Below are 19,183 nucleotides of genomic sequence, written 5' to 3'. Positions count from 1 at the left end.
GACGGAAGAGGCAGGAACAGACAGGAACAGACAGGAACAGACAGGAAGAGGCAGGAAGAGGCAGGAACAGAGGAAGGGAAAAGCAGATGAGGAGGAAGTGAGAGAGAAGAAATATGACAGAAGGAGGAAGATAAATGTTTTCAGAGTCTAGAGCCAAAACGTCAGCAGAGAGCTTACTGGGATTACTGCTGTCCTTAGCAATACTTCACCTCCCTCTCTGTCACACTCTGTGTGTGTGTGTGTGTGTGTGTGTGTGTGTGTGTGTGTGTGTGTGTGTGTGTGTGTGTGTGTGTGTGTGTGTGTGTGTGTGTGTGTGTGTGTGTGTGTGTGTGTGTGTGTGTGTGTGTGTGTGTGTGTGTGTGTGTGTGTGTGTGTGAGCCCCTTGAGAATTTCTGTGTGTCTGCTGAGTTGGCCAGTTGGCGTGTTGGCTTGGCGTACGTGTGTGTTGGCAGTGTGTATCCAGGGCAGGTTTGAAACTCCTGTTGTAGGGGCTGTGGAGAAACACTCAAACATATTGATTAATGGGGCATCATCTGGTACACACATGCACCTAAGGGTGCCGACCTCTCATTGGTCCTCTGCCACTGGAGCTGTTATGTTATCTCTTGAACCCAGAGGTCTATTAGAATGCATTCTCCTCACTGTGTGTGTGTGTGTGTGTGTGTGTGTGTGTGTGTGTGTGTGTGTGTGTGTGTGTGTGTGTGTGTGTGTGTGTGTGTGTGTGTGTGTGTGTGTGTGTGTGTGTGTGTGTGTGTGTGTGTGTGTGTGTGTGTGTGTGTGTGCGTGTGTGTGTGTGTGTGTGTGCGCGTGTCTCACCGTTGCCCTCCCTGCTTGTTGAAGGCGCAGGCTAGTGCAACCACCTGGCCAGTGGCTCTGCTAACCACAGGGACACACAGCAGAGAGGACACCTCACTGTCCAGCATACTGGACAGCTGCCTACACTCCTCCTAGAGGGAGAGACAGGGAGAGGATGAGAGAGATATTTTTAGGTTTTCTTTAATGATACATCCTCATTTCATTAAAACCCCAATTTTAAAAAAACAAATATCCCCTGTACTGCCTACTCACCTTGCCCTTTACCCCTGATACAAAACAAACCACACATCACAATAACCAAAACCTCACCACTTCCACAGCTGTACATCCAACCCATCTTCCACAGCTGTACATCCAACCCATCTTCCACAGCTGTACAGACATCCCCCCCAAACATTCCATATCTCCTGAAACATCTACACACTTCTTCCACAGTTATAACCCATCTTATAGAACTCTTCCAAGCTGTACAGACATTCCAACCTACATCTACACACTTGTTATAAATTTATAGAACTTAAATTCCAACCTACAGTGCCTTGCGAAAGTATTCATCCCCCTTGGCGTTTTTCCTATCTTGTTGCACTTGTAATTTGAATGGATTTTTATTTGGATTTCATGTAATGGACATACACAAAATAGTCCAAATTGGTGAAGTGAAATTAGAAAAATAACTCGTTTAAAACCCCCAAACCCCCCCCCCCCCCCAAAAAAACAAAACAACAGATAAGTGGTGTGTGTATATGTATTCACTCCCTTTGCTATGAAGCCCCTGAATGAGATCTGGTGCAACCAATTACCTTCAGAAGTCACATCATTAGTTAAATAAAGTCCACCTGTGTGCAATATAAGTGTCACATGATCTGTCACATGATCTCAGTATATATACACCTGTTCTGAAAGGCCCCAGAGTCTGCAACACCACTAAACAAGAGGCACCACCAAGCAAGTGGCATCATGCAGATCAAGGAGGTCTCCAAACAGGTCAGGGACAAAGTTGTGGAGAAGTACAGATCAGGGTTGGGTTATAAAAAAATATCCCAAAATTTGAACATCCCACGGAGCACCATTAAATCCATTATTAAAAAATGAAAGAATATGGCACCCTAACAAACCTGCCAAGAGAGGGCCGCCTACCAAAATTCACAGACCAGGCAAGGAGGGCATTAATCAGAGAGGCAACAAAGAGACCAAAGATAACCCTGAAGGAGCTGCAAAGCTCCACAGCGGAGATTGGAGTATCTGTCCACAGGACCACTTTAAGCCGTACGCGCCACAGAGCTGGGCTTTACGGAAGAGTGGCCAGAAAGAACAATAAGTAAAAGTGTCTGGTGTTCGCTCATCATCACCCCGAGAATACCATCCCCACAATGAAGCATGTTGGTGTGCTAAAGTGACACTTGAGTGCTTTATGGGGAAACATTTAAATGTCTTGGGATGGCCTAGTCAAAGCCCTGACCTCAATCCAATTGAGAATCTGTTGTATGACTTAAAGATTGTTGTACATCAGCGGAACCCATCCAACTTGAAGGAGCTGGAGCAGTGATGCCTTGAAGAATGGGCAACAATCCCAGTGGCTACATGTGCCAAGCTTATAGAGACATACCCCAAGAGACTTGCAGCTGTAATTGCTGCAAAAGGTGGCTCTACAAAGTATTGACTTGGGGGGGGGACAGTTATCCTCAAGTTTTCTGTTTTTGTCTGATATCTTATTTGTTTCACTATAAAAAATATTTTGCATCTCAAAGTGTTGTTGTAAATGTTGTGTAAATCAAATTATACAACCCCCCCCCCCACAAATCAATTTTAATTACAGGTTGTAAGGTAAACAAAATGGGGAAAATGCCAAGGGGGTGAATACCTTTGCAAGCCACTATAAGGTGCAGAGACCATCGCATTAGATAATAGTAAAGGGTCTGTTATCCCTCCACCTTTGACCCTGCTCCTCCTTGTTAGCTAAATAGCCAACTTTGCCTGAGCAAACAGAAAATTCAACAACACAAATTTGGCCTTTTCCTAGTACACCATTACAGACATCCCAACAGTAAACTCCACCCCCAACCTCTCACACAGACATCCCAACAGTAAACTCCACCCCCAACCTCTCACACAAACATCCCAACAGTAAACTCCACCCCCAACCTCTCACACAGACATTCCAAAAGAGACATGAATTGCATTAGACAGATACTCATGGTCCACTCTATCACAAGTCTTCTCTTGGTCTAAAGAGACCAGTCTAAAGTTCACATTAGACACTCTCCAACATGTCATGATTGAGCATCCCGGTACACAATACGTCTGGTCCTTGTGTACAATAGAGTCCAGATGGGACTTCAGTATGTTAGCGAGGACCTTGGCAAATAGCTTGTAGTCCACACAGACCAATGCCACAGGCCTCCAGTTCTTAAGTTCACACAAGTACCACTTTTTGGGATCGAGTCAGAGCCGCCCGACGACAGCTCATCGGCAACTCTCCTGGCCTAACGCATTCACGCAGCACGCAAAATAAGTCCAGTCCAATTATTATTCCCCAGAATTGTTTTTATTAAACTCCACTCTGGGTCCATCGACCCCCGGTGCATGGCTGGGGGACATCTGGGTTCCGGCCTATGCCAGTTCATGGGACAACAGAGGACTGTCCATTTCATCCCTCTGTGCCAGAGAGAGCTTAGGGAGTTCTGCAAATAAAACCTCAGCACACATAGGATCATACAGTTCTTCCCTATACAACTCAGTATAAATCTCCACAGTCCGCATCTCCCCCATCACAGAGGTCACCCGCCCATCAGACAACTGTAGACAATGCATACCCTTGGCTTCACCGTTCTGTCTTTCCAGACCAAAGAAGAAGGAGCTGGGAGCATCCATCTCCTTGAGCATGAAGAAACTGGCTCTTACAAGTGCTCCCTTTGCTTTAACCTGGAAAAACTGCCCAGGTCCCTATGTAATTCAGCTCTACCTCTACCTCCACCTCACTGATACTACGCTAGAGTTCCCCCAATGCTCTCCTAGCCTCTGAGGATGAGAGAGCTGTGTACTGTTGACAGAAAAAACACATTTTCACTTTTCCCACATGCCAGTATTAACTCAGAAAATAATACTCCTCTCTTTTCTGCCCCCAACTTTCCCAAAAAGTCTGGAAACCTGAGCAAAAGTGGCATCTTGTAAGATCTTTACATTAAACTTCTAATAGGATGCCTGCTGAGGCCCTGGTGAAATAGACAGCTGAGCCATGGTTATGTGGTGCTCCTAAAAACCCACTGGGAGAATGGTAGCGCCCAACAGCCTATTGCTGCAGGCACCCTAAACCCAAAGACCTTCACCCATGTATACTGTCTTGTGTTGGAATGTTTAGTTCTCCAAACATCCACTTGGTCAAACTGATTGATGTCCTTTAACACCCCCAATCGACTTGAGGCTCCTCCCCATTTCTGTCTTTCATAAAATCCATCGTACAGTTCCAATCCCTGCTGACCACCAGCGTCTCCTCAGGTTCTACCTGTGAGAGTTCCTGTCTAAGACAGCCAAACAAAAGCCCCCTCTCTCTCCCCCTGTGTTAGGTGCATACATAAAACCCCTGTTGTTCACTTCTGCTTTTACTACAAGCAATCTAGTCCCCTAGCCTCCCCTTTTGAGGGGCACATTTTAACCGTCAGACTCAGTGCAAAAAAGACTGCCACCCCTGCACTAACATTTGCTCCATGGCTCAGCACACTTTCCCCCTTTCCACCAGAGCCCCCAATCGACTTCATTCACCTTATCACTATGCGTCTCCTGCAGAAACAATACTTGTAGTTTGTTTTGTTTCATGTACTCATCCAACAGATTTCTCTTTTCCCGTATCTCTGGCGCCATTTATATTAACCTCTCTTGGGTAGTAAACTGCCTGTTACTCAGGCCCAGAAGCTAGGATATGCATATAATTGGTCGATTTGGATAGAAAACACTCTAAAGTTTCTAAAACTGTTAACCTCTCTAGGGTAGCGTCCCACTTGTCAACAGCCAGTGAAAGTGCAGGGCGTCAAATTCAAAACAACAGAAATCCCATAATTAAAATTCCTCAAACATACACCATTTTAAAGATACACTTGTTGTAAATCCAGCCACAGTGTCCGATTTCAAAAAGGCTTTACAACGAAAGCAAACCAAACGATTATGCTAGGTCAGAGCCAAGTCACAGAAAAACAGCCATTTTCCAGCAAAGAGAGGAGTCACAAAAAGCAGAAATATAGATAAAATTCATCACTAACCTTTGATGATCTTCATCAGCTGACACTCACAGGACATCATGTTACACAAGACATGTATGTTTTGTTCGGTAAAGTTCATATTTATATCCAAAAATCTGAGTTTACATTGGCGCGTTATGTTCAGTAGTTCCAAAACATCCGGTGATTTTGCAGAGAGCCACATCAATTTACAGAAATACTCATAATAAACATTGATAAACAATACAAGTGTTATTCCCAGAATTAAAAATATACTTCTCCTTAATGCAACCGCTGTGTCAGATTTAAAAGAAACTTTACGGAAAAAGCAAACCATGCAATTTTGTGAGTACGGCAAATCAAGCCGTAATCAAGACATTAGTCAGAAATAGCATTCTAAATATTCACTTACCATTGATGATCTTCATCAGAATACACTCCCAGGAATCCCAGTTCCACAATAAATATTTTTGTTCGATAATGTTCATCACTTATGTCATCATTTTAAATATTCACTTACCATTGATGATCTTCATCAGAATACACTCCCAGGAATCCCAGTTCCACAATAAATATTTTTGTTCGATAATGTTCATCATTTATGTCATCATTCTAAATATTCACTTACCATTGATGATCTTCATCAGAATACACTCCCAGGAATCCCAGTTCCACAATAAATATTTTTGTTCGATAATGTTCATCATTTGTGAGTGTTTTGTAAACAAATCCAAAGTCACAAAGCGCGTTCACTAGGAGCAGACGAAATGTCAAAAAGTTCCGTTACAGTCCGTAGAAACAAGTCAAGCGAAGTATAGAATCAATCTTTAGGATGTTTTTAACATAAATCTTCAATAATGTTCCGACCGGAGAACTCCTTTGTCTGCAGAAAAGCAATGGAACGAGAGCTACCTCTCACGTGAACGAGCGTCACGAGCCAGTGGCTCTCTGCCAGACCACTGACTCAAAAAGCCCTTATGAGTCCCTCCTTTACAGTAGAAGCCTCAAACACGTTTCTAAAGACTGTTGACATCTAGTGGAAGCCTTAGGAAGTGCAACATGACCCCATAGACACTGTGTATTCGATAGGGCAAGAGTCAATCAACCTCAAACCTCAGATTTCCCACTTCCCGGTTGGATTTTTTTCTCAGGTTTTCGCCTGCCATATGAGTTCTGTTATACTCACAGACATCATTCAAACAGTTTTAGAAACTTCAGTGTTGTCTATCCAAATCGACTAATTATATGCATATTCTAGCTTTTATGGCAGAGTAGCAGGCAGTTTAATTTGGGCACGCTTTTCATCCAAAATTCCCAATGCTGCCCCCTACCCTAGAGTAGTTAAAATTATGTCTGTGAGTATAACAGAACTGATATGGCAGACGAAACCCAGAGGACAAACCATCCCCCCCAAAAAATCCGCCAACCACTGTTTTAATGGCTGTCACTTTTATTATAAGGCGAAATCCTCTCAGATTGCTGTTCCTAGGGCTTCCACTAGATGTCAACAGTCTTTAGAAAGAGTTTCATGCTGGTTTTTGGAAAAATGAGCCAGAAATTGTAGTTTTTCTCGGTGGCTCCCATTTTGACTGTCGTGTTTCCAAGCGCGTGGAAAAGAGCGCGTTCTTTGGTGTTTTTCAATAACGATTCTCCATCTTAAATTTGATAATTTATTTGCGTATTAGGGTACCTAAGGTTTGATTATAAACGTTGTTTGACTTGTTTGGAAAAGTTTATTAGTAACGTTTGGGATTCATTTTGTATGCATTTTGATGGAGGGAAACTGGGTGGATTATTGACTGAAGCGCGCCAACTAAACTGAGTTTTAATGGATATAAAGAAGGACATTATCGAACAAAAGGACCATTTGTGATGTAACTGGGACCTTTTGGAGTGCCATCAGAAGAAGATCATCAAAGGTAAGGCATTTATTATATCACTATTTCTGACATTTTTGGCGCACCTGCCTGGTTGAAATATGTTTTTCATGCTTTTGTACACGGGGCGCTGTCCTCAGATAATCGCATGGTGGGCTTTCGCCGTAAAGCCTTTTTAAAATCTGACACAGCGGCTGGATCAACAAGAAGATAAGCTTTATTTTGATAGTATTACACTTGTGATTTAACAAAAGTTAAATATTTATAATTCTGTAGTTTGGTTTTCGCGCTCTGCAATTTCACCGGATGTTGGCCAGGTGGGACGCTACCGTCATGCCCATAAGAAGTTAAGCGAGCCTACCTGAAGAGTCTCCATAAGAAGTGGGAGAAAAAGCCAGCAAAGAAAGAGACCAATAGCAAAGCTCAAAAAGTCCCAGTGCCAGAAAATAAATATTCATCTAAACAGTGTCTGAAGGTTGACCTTTTACACACTGTTGTGACTCACTTCCTCAACCTAAACCATTTCCTGGGTGAGAGGACGCCATGCCCCTCATTTTTCCTAGCGTGTTGTACTGATCTTAGAAACTTTTCCGTATTGCAAAAAAAAGGCTTCATATTTAACCTTTTCCCCCTATTGTTTCATTCAGGAACCTTGACTGTTCCCTCACCGTGTACTTTTACCCCTCTGCCTGACTGCCTGTCAGCTCTGGACCCATTGAGGAGGAGTCTGAAAAGAACACCTCGTCACCGTCCTCAGACTCACCTTCTTCCTCCTCATCTCCATCTCCTATCCTGACCACCTGCCCTTTCTCTCTAGTCCCCCTTCCCCCCCAGCACCAGGCAAAGGTTCCTTGGTGCCTTTGACCACACCAGCCTCTCCCCTCCCACATCCTTTCTTCTTCCCCTTTATCCTCTTCTGCATGACACCCTCCTCCCCCCAAGTCTCCCACTATACTCTCCTCATCCCAGCCTCATCTACACCACCATCCATGACCTGACTAGACCCAGCCTCATCTACACCACCATCCATGACCTGACTAGACCCAGCCTCATCTACACCACCATCTATAACCTGACTAGACCCAGCCTCATCTACACCACCACCTATAACCTGACTAGACCCAGCCTCATCTACACCACCACCTATAACCTGACTAGACCCAGCCTCATCTACACCATCATCTATAACCTGACTAGACCCAGCCTCATCTACACCACCATCTATAACCTGACTAGACCCAGCCTTATCTACACCACCATATATAACCTGACTAGACCCAGCCTCATCTACACCACCATCTATAACCTGACTAGACCCAGCCTCATCTACACCACCACCTATAACCTGACTAGACCCAGCCTCATCTACACCACCATCTATAACCTGACTAGACCCAGCCTCATCTACACCACCATCTATAACCTGACTAGACCCAGCCTCATCTACACCACCATCTATAAACTGACTAGACCCAGCCTCATCTACACCATCATCCATAACCTGATTAGACCCAGCCTCATCTACACCACCATCCATAACCTGACTAGACCCAGCCTCATCTACACCACCATCCATAACCTGACTAGACCCAGCCTCATCTACACCACCATCTATAACCTGACTAGACCCAGCCTCATCTACACCACCATCCATCTGACTATAACACTGATAACTAGACCCAGCCTCATCTACACCACCATCCATAACCTGACTAGACCCAGCCTCATCTAGACTAGACCCAGCCTCATCTACACCACCATCCATAACCTGACTAGACCCAGCCTCATCTACACCACCATCCATAACCTGACTAGACCCAGCCTCATCTACACCACCATCCATAACCTGACTAGACCCAGCCTCATCTACACCACCATCCATAATCTGACTAGACCCAGCCTCATCTACACCACCATATCTAGCATAACTAGACCCAGCCTCATCTACACCACCATCTAAAGCAGGCCTGGGCAATTATTTCCATGGAGGGCCACATTAGAATATTTTTCTTGCCATCGCGGTCCAGAATCATATTAGAGGATTACACATCATATGACTGTGTTGACAGATATATCTACTGTAAATCACGTCCAGATAGGCTACTTATTTGACTTTTTTAACATGCACAGAAATAAACCACATCCGTGTTCTCCTTTTTGGAGGTATTTTCATTATGAAACAATGAACTACATGGAGGGAAAAGTACACTAATCATTCAACACCACAGACAGAAGTCTTGTTAACGGGTTGTACATAAATACAAGAAAGTTAGAGAGATCAACATTACATTTAAACTACTCAATCAGTGTGAGGAGTGAAGTCTCTGATGGGCATTGGCTAGAGCAGTAAAGTCAGAAATAGTTTCTGATGTCGCTGTGAGCAGGATTGCTTAGAGGTGAGAGTCAGTAAGAGATGATCGGTGACTTGACTTGTTATATTTCATCACTGAAAATGTCTGTTCACATACAGTACACAGTTTGACCCAAACTGTACAAACATCTTCTGAGCATGACTGCTAATCTTCGGAATGTTTTGTTCATCTAGAGATGCATAGAACCTCGTCAGTGACGTTGTTTTGAATAGTTCTACAATCACTGCACCAGACTGAAGATCGATAAGCTCAAGTTGCAGGTCAGTAGAAGCGTTGTCCATATTGAAGATGAAAGGAGAGGAAACCAACAGCATGTCATTTTTCCAACACTTTGAAATCCTCAAAACGTTGAGAAAACTCACCGTTCAAAGTACGCAGCAGTGATCTATACTTCTCCAGCTGGTGTCATGACGTTGCCCTCTTTGGGTACAGCAAAGCCCCATCACCCTCTCCCTGTCTCCTACACACAGGCTGCTGTGGTCAGAGAGAGGTCATAAATTCCTGGAGGAGATGATCTCCTCATGGCCACAGTATAGAGACAGAGTGAATTTTCATAGAGAGAACAAAGGAATTTCTTCCACCTCACAGAACTTGAGGTCCGAACAACGTTTATGTTCCGGAGAAGGTGTAAACGATCGGTGAAGAATCCAGCTACGAACTGGTCCATTTGGTGCAATTTTGTGGGGCTCATGGGAGACGGTGCGGCCACATTATGTTCATATAACAGCCTCAGATATGAGGTTTACATCTAATTTACATCTAATCTCCGACTTCAGGTCCCACACCCTTTTATTAAGCACCTTCCACAAACTCAGCCATCTCACTTTTGTTCTGGTAGGGGAGATCTACATGACCCGACTGTGTCTCGTCCAACAGTGAGACAAGCTGTCTGTGGTTTAAACATTTTGCTCTTATGAAGTTTACCACTTTAGTGGATGTATCCATTTCCAGAACACATTTCCAGAGCACCTCCTGATGAATAATGCAATGCAGGAAAATATTTTTCAGATCTGAGTTCAGCTCAGCTACTTGATCTTGTTTGCATTTCAAAAGGCCAATGTTTTCTCCTGTCAAGTTTGGGGACCATCAGTGGTCACACTGGATAACTTTTCAAAACCCAGTCCCAGCTTTGCCACACACTTATTAACCCCCTCCAATAAACATGTCCCTGTGGTTGTGCTCTTCATTGACTGCACTGAAGCTCCTCTGTCATTTCAAGGTCTGGGGATTTGACCTCGTAAGAATATCAACAACTGTGCCGTGTCAGTGTTCATCTCTGCTCTCATTCAGGGCCAATGAGAAACAGGTGAAATCCTTTACCTTACGATGTCCTCAACACGCTGTGTCAGTGTTCATCTCTGCTCTCATTCAGGGCCAAGGAGAAACAGGTGAAATCCTTTACCTTACGATGTCCTCAACACACCGTGTCAGTGTTCATCTCTGCTCTCATTCAGGGCCAAGGAGAAACAGGTGAAATCCTTTACCTTACGATGTCCTCAACACGCCGTGTCAGTGTTCATCTCTGCTCTCATTCAGGGCCAATGAGAAACAGGTGAAATCCTTTACCTTACGATGTCCTCAACACACCGTGTCAGTGTTCATCTCTGCTCTCATTCAGGGCCAATGAGAAACAGGTGAAATCCTTTACCTTACGATGTCCTCAACACACCGTGTCAGTGTTCATCTCTGCTCTCATTCAGGGCCAATGAGAAACAGGTGAAATCCTTTACCTTACGATGTCCTCAACACACCGTGTCAGTGTTCATCTCTGCTCTCATTCAGGGCCAATGAGAAACAGGTGAAATCCTTTACCTTACGATGTCCTCAACACACCGTGTCAGTGTTCATCTCTGCTCTCATTCAGGGCCAAGGAGAAACAGGTGCAATCCTTTACCTTACGATGTCCTCAACACACCGTGTCAGTGTTCATCTCTGCTCTCATTCAGGGCCAATGAGAAACAGGTGAAATCCTTTACCTTACGATGTCCTCAACACACCGTGTCAGTGTTCATCTCTGCTCTCAGTCAGGGCCAATGAGAAACAGGTGAAATCCTTTACCTTACGATGTCCTCAACACACCGTGTCAGTGTTCATCTCTGCTCTCAGTCAGGGCCAATGAGAAACAGGTGCAATCCTTTACCTTACGATGTCCTCAACACACCGTGTCAGTGTTCATCTCTGCTCTCATTCAGGGCCAAGGAGAAACAGGTGAAATCCTTTACCTTACGATGTCCTCAACACACCGTGTCAGTGTTCATCTCTGCTCTCATTCAGGGCCAAGGAGAAACAGGTGAAATCCTTTACCTTACGATGTCCTCAACACACCGTGTCAGTGTTCATCTCTGCTCTCATTCAGGGCCAAGGAGAAACAGGTGCAATCCTTTACCAGTGTTCATCTTGACAGGTAAACATTTTCAAACAACTCTTTCTTGTCGGGGAAAAGTATTGCTGCAGAGTCAATTTAACATTCTTTAATGAATTCACCCTCAGCGAATGGCTTGCAATATTTAGCAATTTGTGGGAAAGTACATAGCTCGCTCTCACAATTCTGTCGTTTGCTGAATGCAGTTTGTGAAAAGTCCTTGCTGCTTTTGCAACTGAGAAACTCAGTCAGTCAGTGAGTGAGTCAGTCAGTCAGTGAGTCAGTGAGTGAGTGAGTGAGTGAGTGAGTCAGTGAGTGAGTGAGTCAGTGAGTGAGTCAGTGAGTCAGTCAGTGAGTGAGTGAGTGAGTCAGTGAGTGAGTGAGTCAGTGAGTGAGTGAGTGAGTGAGTGAGTGAGTGAGTGAGTGAGTGAGTGAGTGAGTGAGTGAGTGAGTGTCTGGCTGGACTGCTTCCACATTGATCTACATGGCAAAATGCTTTTCACGGTCTAGGATCAAGGTCACTCACCTCCGTGACATCCTGAAGAGTGATGGATCTCTTCTTCTCCACTACCTGCCCAAAGCGCCCGAACATCAGCTAGAAGAAGAGGTATACATGATCACTTTTAGCCTCTTGCCTCATCATTTCCCCATGTCAAAGTCTAGTTTTAATGAAATGTTTAGGGACAGTAACATGGGTCATTAGTCAGGAGTTAGGGGTCATCACTCACAGGGAAGCTGATCTCCTCCTCTAGAACTTTGTCTCCAACCACCTGAGGAGGATAGAGGTCAGACGTTAGATTCCTTAGGGACCGTTCTAACGGAGGAATACCCTGTTATCAGACTGCCGTGGCATTAAAACAGACATTATTTTATTTATTTATTCATTGAATCTTTATTTTAGCAGGGAGGAATCCCATCTTTTACGAAGGACATACCTGACAGAAGAGCTGGTGGTTGTCCTCAGACACCAGTAGGAGACAGCAGCACTGAGACTGGGTCTGCTGCTGCAACTGAGACAAAACAGCCAGTACATGATGAATAATAAACTCACATTACCTCATCAATGCATGACGAATAATAAACACACATTACCTCATCAATGCATCATTATTTCATTATATCAGTCCATCAAAGTAGAGACAGCGTCTCTTAATCAGAAATCAATCAGCCCATCCAAGCCTGCCAAGGTCCACTCTACTGATCACACCTCTCTCTCTACTGATCACTTCTCTCTAACTCTGCTGATCACATCTCTCTCTCTCTACTAATCACATCTCTCTAACTCTACTGATCACATCTCTCTCTCTCTACTGATCACATCTCTCTAACTCTACTGATCACATCTCTCTAACTCTACTGATCACATCTCTCTCTCTCTACTGATCACATCTAAAAAAAAATAAAAAAAATATATAAAAAAATCTCTCTACTGATCACATCTCTCTACTGATCACATATCTCTTTCTACTGATCACATCTCTCTAACTCTACTGATCACACCTCTCTCTCTACTGATCACATCTCTCTCTCTGCTGATCACATCTCTCTACTGATCACATCTCTCTAACTCCACTGATCACATCTCTCTAACTCTACTGATCACATCTCTCTGTCTACTGATCACATCTCTCTAACTCTACTGATCACATCTCTCGCTCTGTACTGATCACATCTCTCTCTCTACACCTCTCTACTGATCACATCTCTCTAACTCTACTGATCACATCTCTCTAACTCTACTGATCACATCTCTCTCTCTACTGATCACATCTTTCTAGCTCTACTGATCACATCTCTCTTACTTTACTGATCACATCTCTCTCTCTCTCTACTGATCACATATCTCTAACTCTACTGATCACATCTCTCTCTCTCTCTACTGATTACATCTCTCTACTCTACTGATCACATCTCTCTAACTCTACTGATCACATCTCTCTCTCTCTCTACTGATCACATATCTCTCTCTGCTGATCACAACTCTCTCTCTGCTGATCACATCTCTCTAACTCTACTGAGCACATCTCTCTAACTCTACTGATCACATCTCTCTAAATCTACTGATCACATCTCTCTCTAACTCTACTGATCACATTTCTCTCTCTACTGATCACATCTCTCTAACTCTACTGATCACATCTCTCTCTCTACTGATCACATCTCTCTGAACCTACTGATCACATCTCTCTCTACTGATCACATCTCTCTCTCTCTACTGATCACATCTCTCTGAACCTACTGATCACATCTCTCTCTATTGATCACATCTCTCTCTACTGATCACATCTCTATAACTCTGCTGATCACATCTCTCTCTCTACTGATCACATCTCTCTGAACCTACTGATCACATCTCTCTCTACTGATCACATCTCTCTCTACTGATCACATCTCTCTCTACTGATCACATCTCTCTCTACTGATCACATCTCTCTCTCTACTGATCACATCTCTCTCTATTGATCACATCTCTCTCTACTGATCACATCTCTCTAACTCTGCTGATCACATCTCTCTCTCTACTGATCACATCTCTCTCTACTGATCACATCTCTCTAACTCTGCTGATAACATCTCTCTCTCTACTGATCACATCTCTCTCTCTGCTGATCACATCTCTCTCTCTCTCTACTGATCACATCTCTCTAACTCTACTGATCACATCTCTCTCTCTCTACTGATCACATCTCTCTGAACCTACTGATCACATCTCTCTCTATTGATCACATCTCTCTCTACTGATCACATCTCTCTAACTCTGCTGATCACATCTCTCTCTCTACTGATCACATCTCCCTGAACCTACTGATCACATCTCTCTCTACTGATCACATCTCTCTCTACTGATCACATCTCTCTCTACTGATCACATCTCTCTAACTCTGCTGATAACTTCTCTCTCTCTCTACTGATCACATCTCTCTCTCTGCTGATCACATCTCTCTCTCTCTGCTGGTAACATCTCTCTCAAACTCTACTGATCACATCTCTCTCAAACTCTACTGATCACATCTCTCTCTGTCTACTGATCAAATCTCTCTTACTCTACTGATCACATCTCTCTCTCTACTGAGCACATCTCTCTCTCTCTACTGATCACATCTCTCTCTCTGCTGATAACATCTCTCTACTCTACTGATCACATCTCTCTAACTCTACTGATCACATCTCTAACTCTACTGATCACATCTCTAACTCTACTCTACTGATCACATCTCTCTACTGATCACATATCTCTCTGTCTACTGATCACATCTCTCTACTGATCACATCTCTCTCTGTCTACTGATCACATCTCTCTTACTCTACTGATTACATCTATCTCTCTACTGATCACATATCTCTACTGATCACATCTCTCTCTGTCTACTGATCACATCTCTCTACTGATCACATCTCTCTCTGTCTACTGATCACATCCCCCTAGTTGTGATAATGGAACAGCCATAGTTGTGGTAATGGAACAGCCATAGTTGTGATAATGGTTATAGTGGAACAGACATAGTTGTGATAATGGAACAGCCATAGTTGTGGTAATGGAACAGCCATAGTTGTGATAATGGAACAGCCATAGTTGTGATAATGGTTATAGTGGAACAGTCATAGTTGTGATAATGGAACAGCCATAGTTGTGATAATGGATCAGACATAGTTGTGATAATGGAACAGCCATAGTTGTGATAATGGAACAGACATAGTTGTGGTAATGGAACAGCCATAGTTGTGGTAATGGAACAGCCATAGTTGTGGTAATGGTTGTAATGGAACAGTCATAGTTGTGGTAATGGTTGTAATGGAACAGCCATAGTTGTGATAATGGAACAGCCATAGTTGTGGTAATGGAACAGCCATAGTTGTGGTAATGGAACAGCCATAGTTGTGGTAATGGTTGTAATGGAACAGTCATAGTTGTGATAATGGAACAGCCATAGTTGTGGTAATGGAACAGCCATAGTTGTGATAATGGAACAGCCATAGTTGTGATAATGGAACAGCCATAGTTGTGATAATGGAACAGCCATAGTTGTGGTAGTGGAACAGCCATAGTTGTGATAATGGTTATAGTGGAACAGCCATAGTTGTGATAATGGAACAGCCATAGTTGTGATAATGGAACAGCCATAGTTGTGATAATGGAACAGCCATAGTTGTGGTAATGGAACAGCCATAGTTGTGATAATGGAACAGCCATAGCTGTGGTAATGGAACAGCCATAGTTGTGATAATGGTTATAGTGGAACAGACATAGTTGTGATAATGGTTATAGTGGAACAGCCATAGTTGTGATAATGGTTATAGTGGAACAGCCATAGTTGTGGTAATGGAACAGCCATAGTTGTGATAATGGAACAGCCATAGTTGTGATAATGGAACAGCCATAGTTGTGATAATGGAACAGCCATAGTTGTGGTAATGGAACAGCCATAGTTGTGATAATGGAACAGCCATAGTTGTGGTAATGGAACAGCCATAGTTGTGATAATGGTTATAGTGGAACAGACATAGTTGTGATAATGGAACAGCCATATCTGTGGTAATGGAACAGCCATAGTTGTGATAATGGTTATAGTGGAACAGACATAGTTGTGATAATGGTTATAGTGGAACAGCCATAGTTGTGATAATGGTTATAGTGGAACAGCCATAGTTGTGGTAATGGAACAGCCATAGTTGTGATAATGGAACAGCCATAGTTGTGATAATGGAACAGCCATAGTTGTGATAATGGAACAGCCATAGTTGTGGTAATGGAACAGCCATAGTTGTGGTAATGGAACAGCCATAGTTGTGATAATGGAACAGCCATAGTTGTGATAATGGAACAGCCATAGTTGTGATAATGAAACAGCCATAGTTGTGATAATGGAACAGCCATAGTTGTGGTAATGGAACAGCCATAGTTGTGGTAATGGAACAGCCATAGTTGTGGTAATGGAACAGCCATAGTTGTGGTAATGGAACAGCCATAGTTGTGATAATGGAACAGCCATAGTTGTGGTAATGGAACAGCCATAGTTGTGATAATGGAACAGCCATAGTTGTGATAATGGAACAGCCATAGTTGTGGTAATGGAACAGCCATAGTTGTGGTAATGGAACAGCCATAGTTGTGATAATGGAACAGCCATAGTTGTGGTAATGGAACAGACATAGTTGTGGTAATGGAACAGCCATAGTTGTGATAATGGAACAGCCATAGTTGTGGTAATGGAACAGCCATAGTTGTGATAATGGAACAGCCATATCTGTGGTAATGGAACAGCCATAGTTGTGATAATGGTTATAGTGGAACAGACATAGTTGTGATAATGGTTATAGTGGAACAGCCATAGTTGTGATAATGGTTATAGTGGAACAGCCATAGTTGTGGTAATGGAACAGCCATAGTTGTGATAATGGAACAGCCATAGTTGTGATAATGGAACAGCCATAGTTGTGATAATGGAACAGCCATAGTTGTGGTAATGGAACAGCCATAGTTGTGATAATGGAACAGCCATAGTTGTGATAATGGAACAGCCATAGTTGTGGTAATGGAACAGACATAGTTGTGGTAATGGAACAGCCATAGTTGTGATAATGGAACAGCCATAGTTGTGGTAATGGAACAGCCATAGTTGTGGTAATGGAACAGCCATAGTTGTGGTAATGGAACAGCCATAGTTGTGATAATGGAACAGCCATAGTTGTGGTAATGGAACAGACATAGTTGTGGTAATGGAACAGCCATAGTTGTGATAATGGAACAGCCATAGTTGTGATAATGGTTATAGTGGAACAGCCATAGTTGTGGTAATGGAACAGCCATAGTTGTGATAATGGAACAGCCATAGTTGTGATAATGGAACAGCCATAGTTGTGATAATGGAACAGCCATAGTTGTGATAATGGAACAGCCATAGTTGTGATAATGGAACAGCCATAGTTGTGATAATGGAACAGCCATAGTTGTGGTAATGGAACAGCCATAGTTGTGGTAATGGAACAGCCATAGTTGTGGTAATGGAACAGTCATAGTTGTGATAATGGAACAGCCATAGTTGTGGTAATGGAACAGCCATAGTTGTGGTAATGGAACAGCCATAGTTGTGGTAATGGAACAGCCATAGTTGTGGTAATGGAACAGCCATAGTTGTGGTAATGGTTGTAATGGAACAGCCATAGTTGTGGTAATGGAACAGCCATAGTTGTGATAATGGAACAGCCATAGTTGTGGTAATGGAACAGCCATAGTTGTGGTAATGGAACAGCCATAGTTGTGATAATGGAACAGCCATAGTTGTGATAATGGAACAGCCATAGTTGTGATAATGAAACAGCCATAGTTGTGATAATGGAACAGCCATAGTTGTGGTAATGGAACAGCCATAGTTGTGGTAATGGAACAGCCATAGTTGTGGTAATGGAACAGCCATAGTTGTGGTAATGGAACAGCCATAGTTGTGATAATGGAACAGCCATAGTTGTGGTAATGGAACAGCCATAGTTGTGATAATGGAACAGCCATAGTTGTGATAATGGAACAGCCATAGTTGTGGTAATGGAACAGCCATAGTTGTGGTAATGGAACAGCCATAGTTGTGATAATGGAACAGCCATAGTTGTGATAATGGAACAGCCATAGTTGTGGTAATGGAACAGCCATAGTTGTGGTAATGGAACAGCCATAGTTGTGGTAATGGAACAGCCATAGTTGTGGTAATGGTTGTAATGGAACAGCCATAGTTGTGGTAATGGAACAGCCATAGTTGTGGTAATGGTTGTAATGGAACAGCCATAGTTGTGGTAATGGAACAGCCATAGTTGTGATAATGGAACAGCCATAGTTGTGGTAATGGAACAGCCATAGTTGTGATAGTGGAACAGCCATAGTTGTGGTAATGGAACAGCCATAGTTGTGATAATGGAACAGCCATAGTTGTGATAATGGAACAGCCATAGTTGTGGTAATGGAACAGCCATAGTTGTGATAATGGAACAGGCATAGTTGTGATAATGGAACAGGCATAGTTGTGGTAATGGAACAGCCATAGTTGTGATAATGGAACAGCCATAGTTGTGGTAATGGAACAGCCATAGTTGTGATAATGGAACAGCCATAGTTGTGATAATGGAACAGCCATAGTTGTGATAATGGAACAGCCATAGTTGTGATAATGGAACAGCCATAGTTGTGATAATGGAACAGCCATAGTTGTGGTAATGGAACAGCCATAGTTGTGGTAATGGAACAGCCATAGTTGTGATAATGGAACAGTCATAGTTGTGATAATGGAACAGCCATAGTTGTGGTAATGGAACAGCCATAGTTGTGGTAATGGAACAGCCATAGTTGTGGTAATGGAACAGCCATAGTTGTGGTAATGGAACAGCCATAGTTGTGGTAATGGTTGTAATGGAACAGCCATAGTTGTGGTAATGGAACAGCCATAGTTGTGATAATGGAACAGCCATAGTTGTGGTAATGGAACAGCCATAGTTGTGGTAATGGAACAGTCATAGTTGTGGTAATGGTTGTAATGGAACAGCCATAGTTGTGGTAAT

The 19,183-nt window shown here is 43.1% G+C and overlaps 1 protein-coding gene across 1 annotated transcript in view; it reads right to left on the bottom strand.

Moving 5' to 3' along the window:
* The window catches only part of LOC124006382 (cGMP-dependent 3',5'-cyclic phosphodiesterase-like), a 199,025-nt gene that overhangs the window by 39,370 nt on the left and 140,472 nt on the right, over positions 1 to 19,183 (bottom strand). The window contains exons 10-13 of the mRNA XM_046316372.1: positions 12,574 to 12,648; positions 12,367 to 12,408; positions 12,165 to 12,233; positions 817 to 947 (exon numbers count right to left, since the gene is read on the bottom strand). Coding sequence (XP_046172328.1) covers positions 817 to 947; positions 12,165 to 12,233; positions 12,367 to 12,408; positions 12,574 to 12,648 — 317 coding nt within the window. The remainder of the gene's footprint in view (positions 1 to 816; positions 948 to 12,164; positions 12,234 to 12,366; positions 12,409 to 12,573; positions 12,649 to 19,183) is intronic.

The sequence above is a fragment of the Oncorhynchus gorbuscha genome, linkage group LG19 (assembly GCF_021184085.1).
Source record: "Oncorhynchus gorbuscha isolate QuinsamMale2020 ecotype Even-year linkage group LG19, OgorEven_v1.0, whole genome shotgun sequence".
Classification (NCBI taxonomy): Eukaryota; Metazoa; Chordata; class Actinopteri; order Salmoniformes; family Salmonidae; genus Oncorhynchus; species Oncorhynchus gorbuscha.
Note: the sequence above shows the minus strand (reverse complement) of the source record. Positions and strands in the feature narration are given on the sequence as shown.